General features: G+C 42.4%; 1 protein-coding gene across 1 annotated transcript; it reads left to right on the top strand.

Moving 5' to 3' along the window:
• Window positions 1–2,703: 2,703 nt before the first annotated feature.
• Window positions 2,704–14,862, top strand: LOC124414911 (protein tipE). The gene is made up of 3 exons (XM_046896076.1): window positions 2,704–3,271; window positions 4,266–4,602; window positions 14,538–14,862. The coding sequence occupies exons 1-3, from the start codon at window positions 2,779–2,781 to the stop codon at window positions 14,617–14,619; spliced, it is 912 nt and encodes a 303-aa protein (XP_046752032.1). The 5' UTR covers window positions 2,704–2,778; the 3' UTR covers window positions 14,620–14,862.
• Window positions 14,863–16,351: the final 1,489 nt, after the last annotated feature.

Below are 16,351 nucleotides of genomic sequence, written 5' to 3' on the forward strand. Positions count from 1 at the left end.
AATCAAACTAACGTACATACATAATACATAAGTCCGTAAGTTGTATAGAAAAAAAAAAAAAAAAAAAATATTACAATAATTGGTAGCGACCTCTAAACATTTTCCTTCCTCCCCTATTTTATAGTACAATAAAGAGGGTATGTCATATCCCCACACAGCCACGCCTATATCGTTTTTGCACCGCACCCCCGGGAGCTACGTATCTGCGTATAATTAAATATCCCAGAGGGTATTTTTCCACCTGTGAATAAAATCTTTATTCACGTATCGGGAGAACGTGCAGCGATTTTTGCATCAAATGACGTCGAGTTTGAAGAGCTGCGATGACTTCGTATATAAAATACGGTTATACGAATAAAAACGAATCTGAGAAAATTCTTTTTCAGGTAAAAACTGATCTTTATTTTTTCTCGGCACTGGCTTTACGATCTATTATTATTGTTATTATTATTATTATAAAAACGAAGAAGACGGGGAGGAGGGAGGACAATTTGCGTTTATAGGTATATACAAGGTACAAAGCCAAACGGAGTTATACCTGATCGTTTTTGCAGGGGAATGCGAAGGTTCGGGAATGTCACTTCGCAATGCGTCATCTGGTGGAAAAAAATCAAACTAATACAACCAGGCTAACAGCTGAGGGTTAATCGTGTTTTTTCGCGTGTAGATGGTGGAAGAAGTATATCATTGATTACTGTTCACTAATTTATGTGACACGAGTCATTTAAAAGCCGAAGAATTACTATTTGCCACCATCAAACTGAAAAACTTAGGTTATGTGGTGATAAAATGGCGCTGACAACCAGGCTCTGACGTCATAAGGACATTGTCCAATACCAACACAGGAGACGCTGGATAATCCTCGAAATAAGAATTTTTAAATAATTGTTGTTTACGTAGAAAGTGATTGATTGGATAATTCGGAAGGCTGAAAATGAAGAATTCCAATTATAAAGGTGAAAGATTAAGGCACTGTGACAATCATCGACCGCAGTATAGTCGGGTCAGGACTCTGGTATGATGATAAATTTATTAAGATATAAGGCGCGGTGGGAGCCAGGTGAGAATGCGAAGAAGTGGAGGGCTGGCAGACGGCAGCAGCGGGTCGCGAGGCTCAGGAGTGTAAACAAGAGGAGTCCTGGGGGGCGCATGCGCCCGGGGACCCCGCCCTGTCGTGAGGGGAGAAATTTTCGAAGGCTGTAGAGAAAAGTGTCAGTACGCGAATGCACTCGCGACCCGCGGGACGCCGAGTCCTCGTAAAAGGATGATAAATTATTTAAACCAAAGTTATACCCCGTTTGTGTCGTCGCAGTAACGACAATATCGTATCGGAATTACGTACTCCGCAAGTGTGCAGGGAGCGGTTCCCACGGATTGAAAAGTGCAGCGAATGATATTGTTCGAGGAGAGAGAAAGAGTAGAATCGAATTTGGAAAAGCGAAATTTTTCATTCGTATGACTGTGAAGATTGTACGTACCTGTCTGACCGATGGAAAGGTTTCTGTCTGTTGAGAAGAAGAATAAGAAAAAAGTAGAATAAAACAATATATATATATATATATATATATATATATATATATAAAATAAAACAACAATAATCCATGTCGTATCCTGCCAACAGCAACGTATGCGTAGCTTTAAAGTTATATACAGATGATATATTTTTAAAATCAAAATAACGTAGATTTAAAACGAAGAAATGTAACTTGGAGGGAGACAAAGTAGCCGCGTCGAAGTGTCTGCTTTGATATTACAATTCAACCCCGAGCAAAATTCAGGGGAAATCAAGGGGTGACAGTTGAAAGGCAATTCAAGCATGCCGCCGTCGATGAATCGATATTTCAAATACCTGACGAGTTAACGAAAGTTTTTTTACTCGCAATAATTAACCTCCTTAATTAATATCAACGAGATGGAAAACGATCCGAGAACAGGACAAAAAAAATCCCTCCATAAAGCTCTGTAACCGCTTTCGGATAGCTGCGGTATAAAATCGGAACGAAGAGCGAAAAAGGAGGGGAAACAAAATCCACAGGATGACGAGGCAGCGGAAGCCATCCGTGAGAATTATTTTTTAATCAAGTCGCGCCTCCTTCACGTGCACGCGAATACTCACACAATGTGTATATAAGATCTTCGAACATCTTGAAATCCTCTTACCGTTGATTAAAAAACCATAAATCAAATCCTACCCCCCCCCCCCCCCCCCTTTCCCCCTTCCCCAGCGACGTGTTTCATCGCTCTCGTAAATTGACGTTATATCGAATCATGCCCTCGATAATAATTTTTCATCCCGTTTGAATATAACCTACGGATATATATATTTATATATATATAAGTATACAAGTATATATGTATAATCCTCGTGGATCTCTATCAAGTATTGTTAAAATTATGATCGATATGGACGGGTAAAAGGGATCGCATTTTTAAATACGACAAGCGATACTCTTCATCGAGGGATGAGAAATCGAATTGAAGGGAAAGATCGTTGGAGGAATCTAAAGGCCTAATTATGCCTGGCGACCTAATCATAGTAGATCGTAAGAAAACGTCGACCTAATAAAAAAAAAAAAAGAAGAAGAGAATCGAAGGAAAAATAAAAGCAATTAAGCCAAGAGAATTCCCGGCGAAGAGAGGAGAGACTGAGGTGCGAAATCGGAGTCCCTTGATTCAAATGAACGGAAGATACGCGAGGAGTCCTCTGACGGCGGGAAAACGAGCGGCGTCGAGCCGAAATTCGTAGCGGCGCGTTGATAGGAAAAAGGCTGCAGGGTTATGCGTGGCAGCAGCTCGGAGCTTCTGCTTGACTCGAGTGCAGCTCGCGAGAGTGAAAAGTACGATATTCAGCAGCAAGAACTACGACGTCGCAAGCTGTTTGAGCTCGGTTTCGGGGCGTCGCGGCGCCGACCGCCTCGGCGAACCTGCCGTCAGCGGTTCAACTTTTACGCAACCTCGGCTCTGGCCCTCGTGGCGACTTCCGGTGGAGCCGCCCTCCTCTTCCTCGTCCCCCTCTACGTCGATCCTGCGATCAGCACCCTCGCCGCCGACTTTTCACCCCATCCGGTAACCTGCACGACCTCCCGACGCGAGGACCTCGCCGGCCTTTTCAACTGCTCCTGGAGCTCCTGCCGCGAGGGCTGCACCAGCGACGTCTACAGGTGCACCCACATCTACGTCACCTACACACCCTGGACCAATTCCTCCGGGAATTATTCCGCCGAGGAGATCGACGCGGGCACTTCGCCACCCCTCGACCTCGGAACGACAAGTGAGTCTCTTGAAAAAGAGTCGATTTTTATCTTTGACAAAGGACTCGAAGCCCTGCGTTGCAACTTGCATTTACAAATGTGAAAAAAAAAGAATTTTTTTGAAAAATTATTCATCTTGTAGGGTCTTGGGATATTAATTTTTTTATAATATGCACTAAAAAGGTCATTTTCATAAAATAAAACATGTAACAATGTTAATTTTTTTTATATAAAATGCTTGGGACTTGCCTCTCGGCTGGCTGAATGAGGGGTCGCGGGGTGAGAGGATTAAAAAATTAGGGGTGAAACGCGCCACGTGAGCCTGTATAAATTTTGGATAGTTTTTATCCCTAGAGGGTGAACGAATGTAGCGTGGCAGTTGGCGAGACGAAAATGGGGTGGGGGCCAATTTTATACACCGCACACTTTATAAAACGGTCTGATTCAATTAGCGAGAGTGGGCTGTGCAGGCGCTCCTGGAAGTAAGCCAAGTCCGAAACCGAGAGTCAAGGTTCCCGAGATTCGCGGTGGCGAGATCATGGAGGCATGAGGATAGAGTTAGGAAGAAGAAACGTCTGAAAGTGGCCGCCGTGTGGAAAAAGAGAAACAGAGAGAAAATTTCAGACCACGACCATCTTTCTCAGACCGTCTATCCTTGTGCTCTATGGTTTAGATACGACCTGATAACACAGGTCAACAAAGAAGAAATAGTTTTTTTTTTTTTTGTTGAGGTTCTATTGACATAAGTAAATTTCGATTTTTTACATCGAGTAATAACCAAAACCTTTATTCATTATTACTTATAAAGTTTGTTTTTGTCTTTTTTACGTTGGTAAATAAGTAAATTAAAATTTCACGTCTATAAACCGAGACTAAAAATTCATGTTGACCTGTGTAATCAGCCAGACTCATTAAATGTGACACTGTGCAAAAAAAAATCAATAAATAAATAAAAAATAATAACGTGAGAAATTAGATCCTCGAAATTTCATTCCCACTCGTTCATTTTTTCAGCCACGGATCTGGTCGGCGAGGTTGAGGCGATACTGATGGTCAACATAAAGGGATGCGGCTACCCGCCCATAGTCGACTGCGAAAACTTCACCAAAGAGCTCGGCTTCGAGGGATCGAGATTTCCCTGCCACTACAGTCGCGTTAACGGGAGTATAGTGATGGCCGACTACAACCGCGAGGCCCAAATCGCGACGATTATGCACTTCTTCGCCGCACCATTCGTAGTGACTTTGGCCACCAGTGTTGCTCTTTGTGTTATGCATTGTGACTGCAGATGTGCCGCACCTCCGAGACATCCTCAGAGAACGATGCGGAGGCCCAGGATCGACGATCTCAGGTGAGAGAAACAGTCCATCGACGACGACATGCCAGTTTTTCAATTTAACCGGGTGGGGGGATCGAAAATTAAGTAGCGATAAATCGAATCGTTTTAGCACCGTATTCAGGATTCCACTCGTTTCCGACGTCAAAGTAATTTGAAAGGCGCGCTTCGGCTCCTCCTCGACACCCTTAAGGTGCTTGTACAGCCACGTTTTACACCTCGAAAACGCGGCGAGCCAAAAGTCCTGTACCGCTCAAGCGATCAGGATGAAACTTGGGCAATTGATGCCTTGATTTGGCAAAAAGTGGAGCGACTTTTTACTTTTAAAAATTTGGAAAAAAAATTTACAGATCAGTTATCACTCACGGAAATTGGGAAAATTTTCACAGTTGCACCGAAAGGATCGAACTACCCGGTATGATGCCACTCGGTACTGATAAAACACACACTTTGAGCCCAGTTCCATAAGATTTGATGGTAAAATGACGAAATGGCAGCTGATCTGATTTTCTGATTATAGAGAACGTCGACATCTTATTTTGGCGACATTTTTTACCGACAATTCACGCATGCATTACCGGCATGCGTTTAATGTCGGTAAAAAAGGTGGCCAAAACGAGGTGTCGGTGTTCTTTGTAATCGCAAACCAGATTAGCTGCCCTTTCATCATTTTAGCATCAAATCTTATGGGGTTAGGCTCAAAGTGTGTGTTTCATCAGTAGCGAGTGGCATTATACCGGATAGATCGATCCTTTCGGTGCAAATGTAAAAATCGTCCGAATTTCGGTGAGTGATAACCTATGTATAAATTTTTTTTCCGAATTTTCAAAAAGTAAAAAGTCGCTCCACTTTTTGCCAAATCAAGGAATCACTTGCCCAAGTTTCATCCCGATCGCTTGAGCGGTGCAGGACTTTTGGCTCGCCGCGTTTTCGAGGTGTAAAACGCGACTTTATAAGCACCTGAATGACTCCGACCTGCCGAGCATCATGGCGCGGGATAAGGAGCGTTGAGCGTTGAGTTTTCCTCAATAAGGAGAGGTTGTTATTTTTCTGCACGCAGGGCGGTTTATCATCTTTACCGTGTCTGGCATTAGAGTAGGTGGGTACGGGCTCTCTTTCGGGTCGGAAATACCACCGCCGTATATCAGCAGGTATTAAGCTGCAAATCTCGGGGCTTTTATTCCTCTGCACGTAGTGAACTTCCTCGAATATGTGGGGGTCGTTTTCGCACACATCGGTGTACCTACCTAACCTGGAAGGTGGGATTATACCTAGACTGTCCTTGAATTCTGACGGGATCCAGGGCTTTCCGCTGGAATATTCCCACCTCTTATACAAGATTTTGTCAATTAAGTCGTGAAACAAGCATCGAAAATAAACAGGATCTATATATACTAGAGTGTTTAAAAAAATCATGTAATATCATTTTGAACAGTTCAATGGTTAAGGCTTTATGACTTTGAAACGGCTCGCCTTGCGCAAATCTTCGTTCAGACCATTTTTACTAAGCATTCAATACCCTAAAAAATTCCATCTTGTTTATTATTGTACAGTGATCTTTTTACCAGTAATAAAATTCCAAAGTTCAGAAAAAAAATTTTCCATGTTATTTACATCCAAATAGAAAATTAAGAGAATCGCCATCTTTAAATAATAATATTAAGGGCTCATATCTTACCAGGGCGTTTGTCTGACGATTTTTCAATATTCTTTGAAGCGCAGAAAAAAAAAAAAACTAGTCGATTTTCTTTAAACAGATTTGCAATAAGGATCAGTGCTAAGAAATTGTTATTAGGCAGAAATTCGGTGCGGTTTTACCTCAGACAAAAATTCCTCCTTCGATTATAAATCTCGACCGATTATTATCATTTTGGAAAAAATGATTGTATGAAAAAAAAAGAGAGCGAAAAAAAAATTTTACGCGTTGGAAAGAGTGAAAAATGTATATTTTACGAGACGTAGAAATTTTCTCGATCATTATTACGATTATCATCAGACGCGCAGAGACCGTTTATTATTAATTTCTGCAGGGGCGTTTTATTTGTCCCATTGAGAATAATACGCGGTCGCTGCTGTGCAGTTGGCACGATTTAAATGGGAAACGGGTTACCCGAGGCGTGCCTTGGTTATAATTACCGCACCGCACGAGCATAATAATACACAAAGAGACGGATGTCCCTAATACGTCGGAAGATATGACGCCCGCCCATGCAGGTCTGCGTATCATGCATTTATACAAGCGCACGCCAGGTAGGAACGGAATCAAGAATTACTGCACGAGCCGTTCCATCCACCCCCGTTTATAATCTAGCCGCGGAATCTTGGAATTCTAAATTCATAACGCAGCAGGCACATGAACTCGAGGGTAGTAGGTAGGTATAGCGATTGTCACTTTGCAGCGCGTCACCTGGTGAAAAAAAATAAAACTAATGCCACCAAGCTGACAGCTGATCGTTAACCGTGTTTTTTCGCGTATAGATGGTAGAACAGGTATATTATTGATTATGTTTAATTAATTTATGTGACATGAGTCATTTGAAAGACCAAGGATTATGATTTGTCTTCATTAAAATCAAATACTTAGGTTATGTGGTAACAAAATGACGCCGATGATCAGGCTCTGACGTCATTAGGACATTTTCCAATACACGTGAATCTTGCGGGGCTCAAAAGTGAGAAGATAATAACCAACTGCACTGACCCATTTTCATTATCTATCAACTTTTTAAAGAGTATTTTCAAATCCACCCGCAGTCGAGTATGTTTACTTTATTGTTTTAAAAACTGCAGTATTATTGCATGATATCAAGAAATGCATTTCCGTTCCATTCTTCGCATTCCCATGCAGTTGCACGACGAAATCGGGTTCCAGCGTCTGAGGGGTGATCGGAGATCTTTGCAAGGGCGTCTGAAACCCCGCGATTGTAGTTTAATTACTTCTGACATGCGGGCAAGGCTAGTGCGGAAAGTTTTCTCCTTTCTCTCTCACTCTTCTTCCATCCAGGGAACTCGATGAGTTATCGTTCTTCTCGAAACTTGTTGGAGCCAGCCAGCCAGCCAGTAGAATCGTGCAGGGTATCCTGCACGGTTTCAAACGTTGGCATCGCACTCAACCAAGGTTAACAGACTAGGTTCCAGGACACCAAGGTTAGAAACCAAATCATGCCGGCTGCAGTCTTAAACGAATAACAAACAAAAAATACCAAGGATATTTGGAGGTGGTACAACGGATGTTTTCTTCGGTCGGGGAACGTGAAAGGAAATTCCTCAAGAGGGCAGAGGGGGGGGGGGGGGGGGGGGGGGGGGGAGGGGTGGCTGTTTTTATCCATATACGGTGGAAAAAATAAATCTAGGAAAACATGTTTTTCCCAATTTTCCTCGTTGCAATCCCGATTTACCCCCGTTTCTCCATACAACCTCGGCAGCTGCAGCCTTGATTTCCACATGTGCGGAAAAATTGGCATAATATCATCGTGTGGATATATTTCACGTTGTGTTTTGCAGTGGTTTAATACGTATCTTGGCATCGGACAGTGATGCAGATATGTATGTACATCGATATTATATTTGGAAAGACTCAAAGCGTATTGGAATCGGAGTGAAAAGGGGGGTTGGAAGCCGGTCGAGGAGGTTGAAAATTAATATCGCAAAGTGCTGAAGAAAGGCGGTGTAATACGGCTGCAATAAGGGCAGCTGATGTGGTGAAAACCATCCCTCGTATCTAGATATTACAATAAAGCCGGGCTTTTCTAGTGGCGCAATACATCCTACTGGTGTGATATAACATCGGTTAACGTTGTGACGTTGTAACGATCCGTAGTTATTGCATGTACCTATATGTATACCTCTGCCGCTTTGCTTCGGTAAAAAGTTTAACATTCATGATTCAATTATATTACACAACTCTCCCTGGTTCGTGCCTTCTTACGCAACCCCTTCGTACTCGTTCAACATCTCGAGACCCCTTCACCTTCCTTTAGTTTGCTCGTATTGAAAATGATGATGATGACGAAAAATTTTTCCTGCTCCAGCTGTCGATCGTTTTATAATTTTGATAATTATTAGAAAGTTAACAGAACCAAAAATGTAGAAGCTTTCGACAATCCATTCATCGTAGTTGGTTGTTGTATAATTTTCATCTCAAGGGAAATTTGAAAGAAAAAAAAGAAGTTTTGTAAAAAGTGATTAAATTGAATTGAATTATTCAGCCGTTCGATTTTATGTTCGTAATTATTCGCACGTAATAACTTTTTCTCAATTTCGTCAATTATAGCCGCGAATTAACGACTGCAGCAATAAGTGATACTGAAAATCGATGTTAAGGGATGTTCGTATTTTTGAGAAAACGCCTGCAGCCACGGAGTCGGGATGATTATTTTTTCATTAAAAGAGAAAGGGCGATAAAAAGTGGAAACGAAACAGAAGAACGTTGAGCTTTTAACGACTCCGATTTCGTCGATGAAGTCGGTGTCGCGGGCTGGTTCGCTAATGGCGTCGATGGATGGTAAATTTGAATATCCCCCTTGGCTAGACGACGGACGTGAGAATGAATGACGTCTATAACGACGAAGCGCGGTGCCCACGATTCCACTCTTAGCTGACAGTAAAAAAACAAAAAAAAGAAAATAAAAAAATAAAAAAAACGAAAAGGAATAAAAATGTCGAAAGTGAGGCGGGAAAAAGCAGCTGCAACTGCACGAGGCCTGGGGTGCCTCGATCATACAACCCGTAACAAGATTCGTCGACTTAACTTTCCATTCAATTAACCACGTGATTGACACGCACTGGCTTCGATGTAATTCCATTACCGATTAACCAAGGGTGGTGCGCACTTGTTAGCTGTCACAGTTATTTGACCCCGGTGTCTGTTTGCGCTCCCGGTGCTCGCATCCCACCCCCGAGGTCTTCCGCAACACCGAGTAAGACGAAAGAATTAGAAGAGCGAGAGAGAGAGAGAGAGAGAGATAGGCGAAGAAAAGAAAGAAAGAGGTATAAAAATAGAGAAAAACTTGCCCTGTCGCGTGTCGCGTGTCAGCAGTGAATCGATATATCGGTCGAAAGCTCTTCATCCTAAAGGCCAGAGCTTCGCTAAGCTCAGCTGGCGGTTTGCCATCGCTCCCTCCATCCCTCCTTTCCACTCGCCGACCGAAAGAAATACTGCAATTTCATCGTGGGCGGGTGCATTACGGCCTGCATAAGGGGCTGCAAAAATACACTGGGATCGGAGAAAAACGCGCTCAAGTTTGCCGTAATCCTTAGAGAGCTTCGGTAGGTTCACTTCGATGCTGTGAAATCCTCCTTATATCCTGCAGGTCTATCTGTTGATCCAGATCTGACGATTAGAGAAGCACTTATAACGGGAATATGCGTCGGGTGTACACCGGGTTTCCGATCAATACGTGACCTGAATTCCTTACTCGACATTATCGACGCTTCTCTATGGGCTGGTAATTAATAGTCACTTCTTGTATCCGTTCGCGCCCCCGATGCAGTCTGTTGGAATGAAATTCAAGGAGAGTGAGTGTAAGCGGAAACGGCAACATTGCTCAATGCAACTGGATTGAATCGAATTAACACGTACCTAAAATACTTGATGCACAAGTTTGCCTAGAGGTACGAAAATGCTGGTTTTGAAAACAGATTTTCTTACCGACATCTTACCGACACGGCTTATCCACTCTGGTCGAAAATGAAATTCGAACGATCGAGACAAAAGAAAATAGACTTCGGCCTACTTTCGATTTCCATTTTTTTGCTCTCAGTGTTTTTAATTTGACACGAGAGAGGCAATGCAGGTTTCGAACACAGATTCCCTTACCGACATCTTACCGACGCTGCTTACCTGCTTTATTCAAAAATGAAATTCGAACTACCGATAAAATAGAGAATAGATTTCGTTGCCAGTGTCTGACACAAGAGAGGATTAAAAGTCTATGTGATGATGGACCCTCCGGATGCTCGAACACGTGGCTTACAAGCCAACGTCGATCGAGGTAAAGGTACGCTGATTTGCATGAAGTGGCGAGAGCCGTTTGCGAGAATAAATTTAAAAAGTGATATGAAATTATGGTAATTCCTTAAAAGTTTCGCTCGGTCTTCTCCAGCTTTATGCGCGTCTGCTTCAAGTGCGGCGCGGCTATCCGTTCCGCAAGCGCATGGCGCCATCGGCTAGAACCAGTTTCCGAAAAGTTCTCGTTACGCCCGTAGTCTGCAGTCTTGCAAAGTATAGTTTAACGATGTTAGCGCCACCTTCTCCTACGTGCGCCTCCGATCAAAGTTTCTACGTTATGTAAAGTAGAAAAGCTCACGAGAACAAGCAAAAGATAAAAAGGCATTCGCTAAATTTTCGTAATTTCCGTTCAATCTTTAGATCTCTCTTTCTCCTTTCGTGCCAGCCAGCCAAGTTGAATAAATAAAGTGCAATAATTACATCCAAACGTGAAAATGGCGAGAATATTTCCCACTTTGCGATCTCTTTTGTTTCTGTGAATCGCCGCCCTTCCGCTGCAATAGACGCTGCTTCAATCCGTCCGACACCTCGACTGCACTGTGCATGCACAGCTGCAATGTGGGGTGCTTTTGTTCCACTGCTTTTGACGCTTTGCCGTCTACACGAAGCTTTGAAGCGTCTATTGCAGCTTCAATTGCGGAATGGAAAAAGGCGAGAGAGAGAACGCAGCGAGGAATTGATTCAAAAAATTTCCACTTGGGACGCCAGTCGCTGCAAGGGTGGCAAAATTTGTATTCACAAGAGTCGAGTGTCGTTGACAGGATTTTCCTTTGTCATCGCGTTCAAGTCGAGACTCCGTCCGTGCCAAAGTAGACGTTCGAAAAATCATTGTCTAGGGATTCTCATTGTATCGGCTAATTCAGCCTTCTTCAAGCCGCGACTTTTTTGCGAACCGGATAAAGAAAGACTAAAAAAAAAAAAAAAAAATGGAGCTGCTGTTCCCAGAGAATAGCCAATCACCGTTGCGCACGTTATATTCCAGACACGCGGATCAGCTTTTGTTTGGGAATTCGGGAAGCGCTGCAGTTCGCGTCGCCTCGGTTCGCGAATGCAATTATTATTCCGCATGATGACCGGAGGGGGTGGTTTGGAATCGACGAACCCGTCTATGCAGGTGGCCGAAAATATACGACACCCCCTCCATATCGATCAACTCACCCACCCTCCCTTCGGTTTCGTGACTTTCGGCTGTTCCCCCGCATGCCTGAGTTCGGACGCGTTTCGCCCGCAGCGTGACCGAAACGGGGTTGCGTGACCCCGCGGACTTCGGACAAGGGTCAAGTCTCGCTCGCGACTCGGGTCATCTTCAGGGTGATTCGGAGCCGAAGGAGTAAATGGTACCCGCAGTACCTACAACCAGATTTCACGGAATTTCAGCCGTTCGGAATCCGCTAATGAATCATAACGGATGAATGATTTAGGCGTTTCCCTTAGCGCCAGAATCCACAATCACTCTTCACTATTCGGTCCAATTCACAGGCGCCATGTGCATAAATATTCAAAGATATCAAGATTGGATTTCAATTTGAACGAATGAGTTGAACGCCTCGTACAACTGGACTAGATAGTAACACGTGATAGCCGCAATTCATCCCCATTGATAAAAGTGTGCGTTAAAAGAGGTACATACGAGCATTTGCATGAAAGAGTCCGATCGTGGAAAGATTGAAGATCATGAGTGGTTTCGGTCTTCATTTCATCTGTCCTAACTAGCAGTGGTTCCTTTTTTTTTTTTACCCTACATACGGGATACGACCTTCTATAAATCCCGCATGTAAAGTGGCATACGTGCGAGGGACTATCGTGTGAATTATAATTGGGTGTGTTGGGTTTAAAACGGCTCACCCAGCGCGGTGCACGGCGGAAACGTAATTGCTGTAGAATGTATGTACCTGCATACCTCGTCCCTCGCAGAGACAGACACACATAACGACGAGGGTAGCGTGGCTTTAAATTAAATTAATTGTAAAAAGAGGGAAACAACTCGTGAGTCTGTCCATTTCGACCTTGACCTCTTCCACGGTTGATATTGTTCCGACCGAAAACAGAAGAGAAAAGAGAAACCCAAGAAGAGAAGAGAAGAAGAAGAAGAAGAAGAAGAAGAATGGAAAGGGAGGAAGCGGGCGGAAATTTAACGAGAGGCATCCTTTCCGTCCTCGGGGAAGAATCGCCGTTTCAACGACGCTCGTTAAAACTCGGTCTGTTCCATTTTCAAAAATTTCTATTCAGGTAGGCATGCAAACGACTGTCACGTGTCAGATGTCTCAAGGCTCGGGGAATCCCCGCGCGGTCCGAATCGATTTCGCATCTCGTCCAATTTGACTCGACGGGGGCACGAAGGGGGTTGGAATTAATGTTAGGCATGTAAACAGAAATAGAAACGTCCCCTTTTCCTCTCTGCTTACTTTGATTTCTGGTGCTGTTTTCCTCTCCTCTACCAAATTGATGATTCACTCAAGCAGGAGGACGGGGATTAAACGGCGACCTTTCATAATGCCAGACTAAATGCGAGGACTCCCCTTATGGATCGTAGTTTTTTGTCGGGGCTGGGGTTCGCAGCGTTTTAATCCCCGAAAGGCCCTTCATATTAGTCTCACGACATAAATGTACGACTTAAGTAGTAATACAAGACCGCTGCTGCGTACAGATTCCTACTACCGACACTTACCGACATCCCCCTCCCCAGACTCAAACCCTTTTCCGCTATGACGTCACAGTGTTTAAGCTCTGCCGTACCGGCTGAAGGAAAAATACCATTTTCAATCGAAGGTCAACATCGCACTGTTTTACCAACAATTTTTATCGGTTGAAGTTCTCGCGAGGAAGGGTTTGAGTCTGGGGGATATGTCGGTAAGTATCTTTAGTAGGAGTCTGTGCGCAGAACCGGCCTTGTACTGACTACTGACATGTACGAAGTACCCTGAATTCTCAATCGGAGTTCCATCTTCTTATCCACCCGCGGCAAACTCTCAACATTTACTCGATAATTAATCAGAAGCTCTGTGATTCAAGTGAATTTTTATGAAAATCCCGACCGCCTGCGGAAAAATTTCAAAGAATTACGTCACAGCATGTAATCGAGCGCTTCCATCGTTATACCCACGAGCATAAATTTCTCTACCAAAAAATACCAAGTCTATCAAGCACGTGTATTATTAAACGTCCCGCGGATATAAGCAAAGCAAGCGTATATTATGTAACTTATATACGTTGTATAATCAACTCCACGGATTTCTTGCAAAAACTATCCTGGCACAATGGTGTCATTGTTGAAACCTTGAGGGTATTACATACCTCGGGGCTCTCGTCTCTGTTACTCTCTAGCTTTGAAAAGTCGGATAGAATTTGGGTCACGAGAATTGGTCTTTCAATTTATCTTCCCGTGATACCTCACGGGTACAATGATTTCTGACCGTCGATCTTGAATCGAAAGAAGTTCCAGTGCTTCCATTTCTAGTAAAATTCTACTCTTCTAGTACGTTTCACTCGTTTCCACTACGCTTTATCCTTTCTTCGTACATTTAGCGACATGAATTTTACATTTTCAATTACCAGATAACCATTCGATACACTTTGAAGAAATTTTCAGGATCGCCATTATACGTACATAAAAAAATATTGCGAAGGAATGGCAAAACTAATTCCAACCAGTAGTAACAAAATAATCCAAAAGACCCGTGAAGCTGATCAGAATCCTGACGAACGAAAGCGTCAGCCTCAAGGCGTAAAAGAGCGCAATTAATATCCGTCCTTTCACGGCTTCGTGGATTCGAGCTTCCACGCCTTTCCACTCCACATCCTGGCCAATTCGGCTAATGGAAAATAAGGAGAAAAAGGTACCGGCCATGACGTGCCGTCGGGATCGAAGCGTTTTGCCATTCCTCCCCTCCTTTTTTAAAAAGTTAGGTTTCGATTTTAATTTTTTCATTCTCGATTTCAGCGATCATTCGATAAGCAACAGGGTCGATCGACGGGGTCACGTGCCCCACTGCGAATGCGGGGACGTCACGAGGCCCTTATGACGTCACGAGGAGACGGCGGAAAGCGTCCTGCCGACCTCGCAGTCAGACCTCTAAGACGAGGTCCAAGGACCTCCACCCCGTCCTTTCCGCCTCTCTAGGATTCCACCGACGTTTCTACGTACATACGGAGAATTTCACCTGCCCGCGTCGACGCCTGTACGATTGAAGATTTTTCGTTTCCGGTTTGTTTTACTAACGTTAATTGTAATACACTTGCCTTTTCCTATATAATTTTGCCAGTCGGAATTAGATTTGACAGATGATATCACTTGGACGTAAAATTAATTCAACGATGCGGAAAAAACGCTTTCCACGTCAATACTGAATCTACGGTTTTATTTTTTCTCTCTCTCTTTTTTTTTTTTGCTGTTTTCTTTTCTCAAGGTACTAATTTCGCTTGTTGGTAACTGGTTTTTCATTTGATTTCAGACTGTCCTAATTCGTGAAAATTTTTCATCGTTAATTACAAAGGATGAAAAATGATCGACAAAGTCGCTGCAGTTGTATTTTTCCCTATTATTTATAAAATTTCGGTATCACACGAAACCTTTCGCGAGATAAAATCCGCAAGCATGGAACTTAGCTCGGAGATAAACTATCGAGGATTTTGAGAACGAAACAAACAAGAAAAGCTAAAATAAACTGAACTAAAATCTCTGCAGCGACTTGCGATGTAGAGTTTCACAAAACTTGATCTCATCCCTTCGCTGTTATAGGTGCTTGAGAAACGAAAATAATTTTTCTCGTGGATACGTGGAAAGCCTTATTATTCTTTTTTATTTCATTACTATTATTGTAATTGTTATTATTATTGAACGCGTAAGGGAGATGTATAATATACAATAATATACATATATACACACACATATATTATATTGTTACATAATAATGTTGTGCAAGAATCGCGTATAGTGATGAGTATAATGAAATAAAATAAATTGTTGAAACATATGTTAAGAGGTAAACAATAGCCGTCTATATAAATAATACGTATATAAACCGTAAGTTAACGATAGTTATAGAACGTAAAAGCCTACGAGGGGATTGATTGACTCATCGAAGCCGCGTAGAAAGAAGATTGGAGCAATATAATAATAATAATAATAATAATAACAACAACAACAACAATAATAATAACGATAACAACATAGCTACGGTGTATAAAAAATAGCTCTGTATTCTATACTGTATCTCTATATCTAATATATAAATATTATTATAGTGTAGAGGTGTATGGGCTGTGTCTCGACTGACGATGGACCAAATCGATACAGTTTTTTTTATAGGAATTGCGAGTTAGAGGAAAAATTTAAACGAGAAAAAAAAAAAAAAAAAAAAAAAAAATGACAAACAAATAAATAAATAAATAAGCAAAGGGAAAATAAATTGAAGAGAGAAAAATTTGACTTTTTTTTTTCTTAAACGTTTTTTTTTTATCTAATTTTCTATCAACCCGAGAAATTAAGGGAGCGAAGTTCTTCTTACTTTTCGATGATTTAATTACTGGGAAAGTGCAGGAATCAGCTCGTTGCGTTTGGTACATAGGTACGGTTTTTTTTTTTTTTCATTCCCGTGCGATCTTGATTCTCAGTAAAACGTCGGTAAACCGAATTCGTTCTTGAATAAAAAAATATCTACCATCCACGCGAGTTTATATAATATTGATGAGAATTACGGAGAAGAAGGGTTGTAGAAGAAGAAGATAGAGGGTTGAATTTATCCCAACGTTTTG

The sequence above is a fragment of the Diprion similis genome, chromosome 14, assembly GCF_021155765.1.
Source record: "Diprion similis isolate iyDipSimi1 chromosome 14, iyDipSimi1.1, whole genome shotgun sequence".
Lineage (NCBI taxonomy): Eukaryota > Metazoa > Arthropoda > Insecta > Hymenoptera > Diprionidae > Diprion > Diprion similis.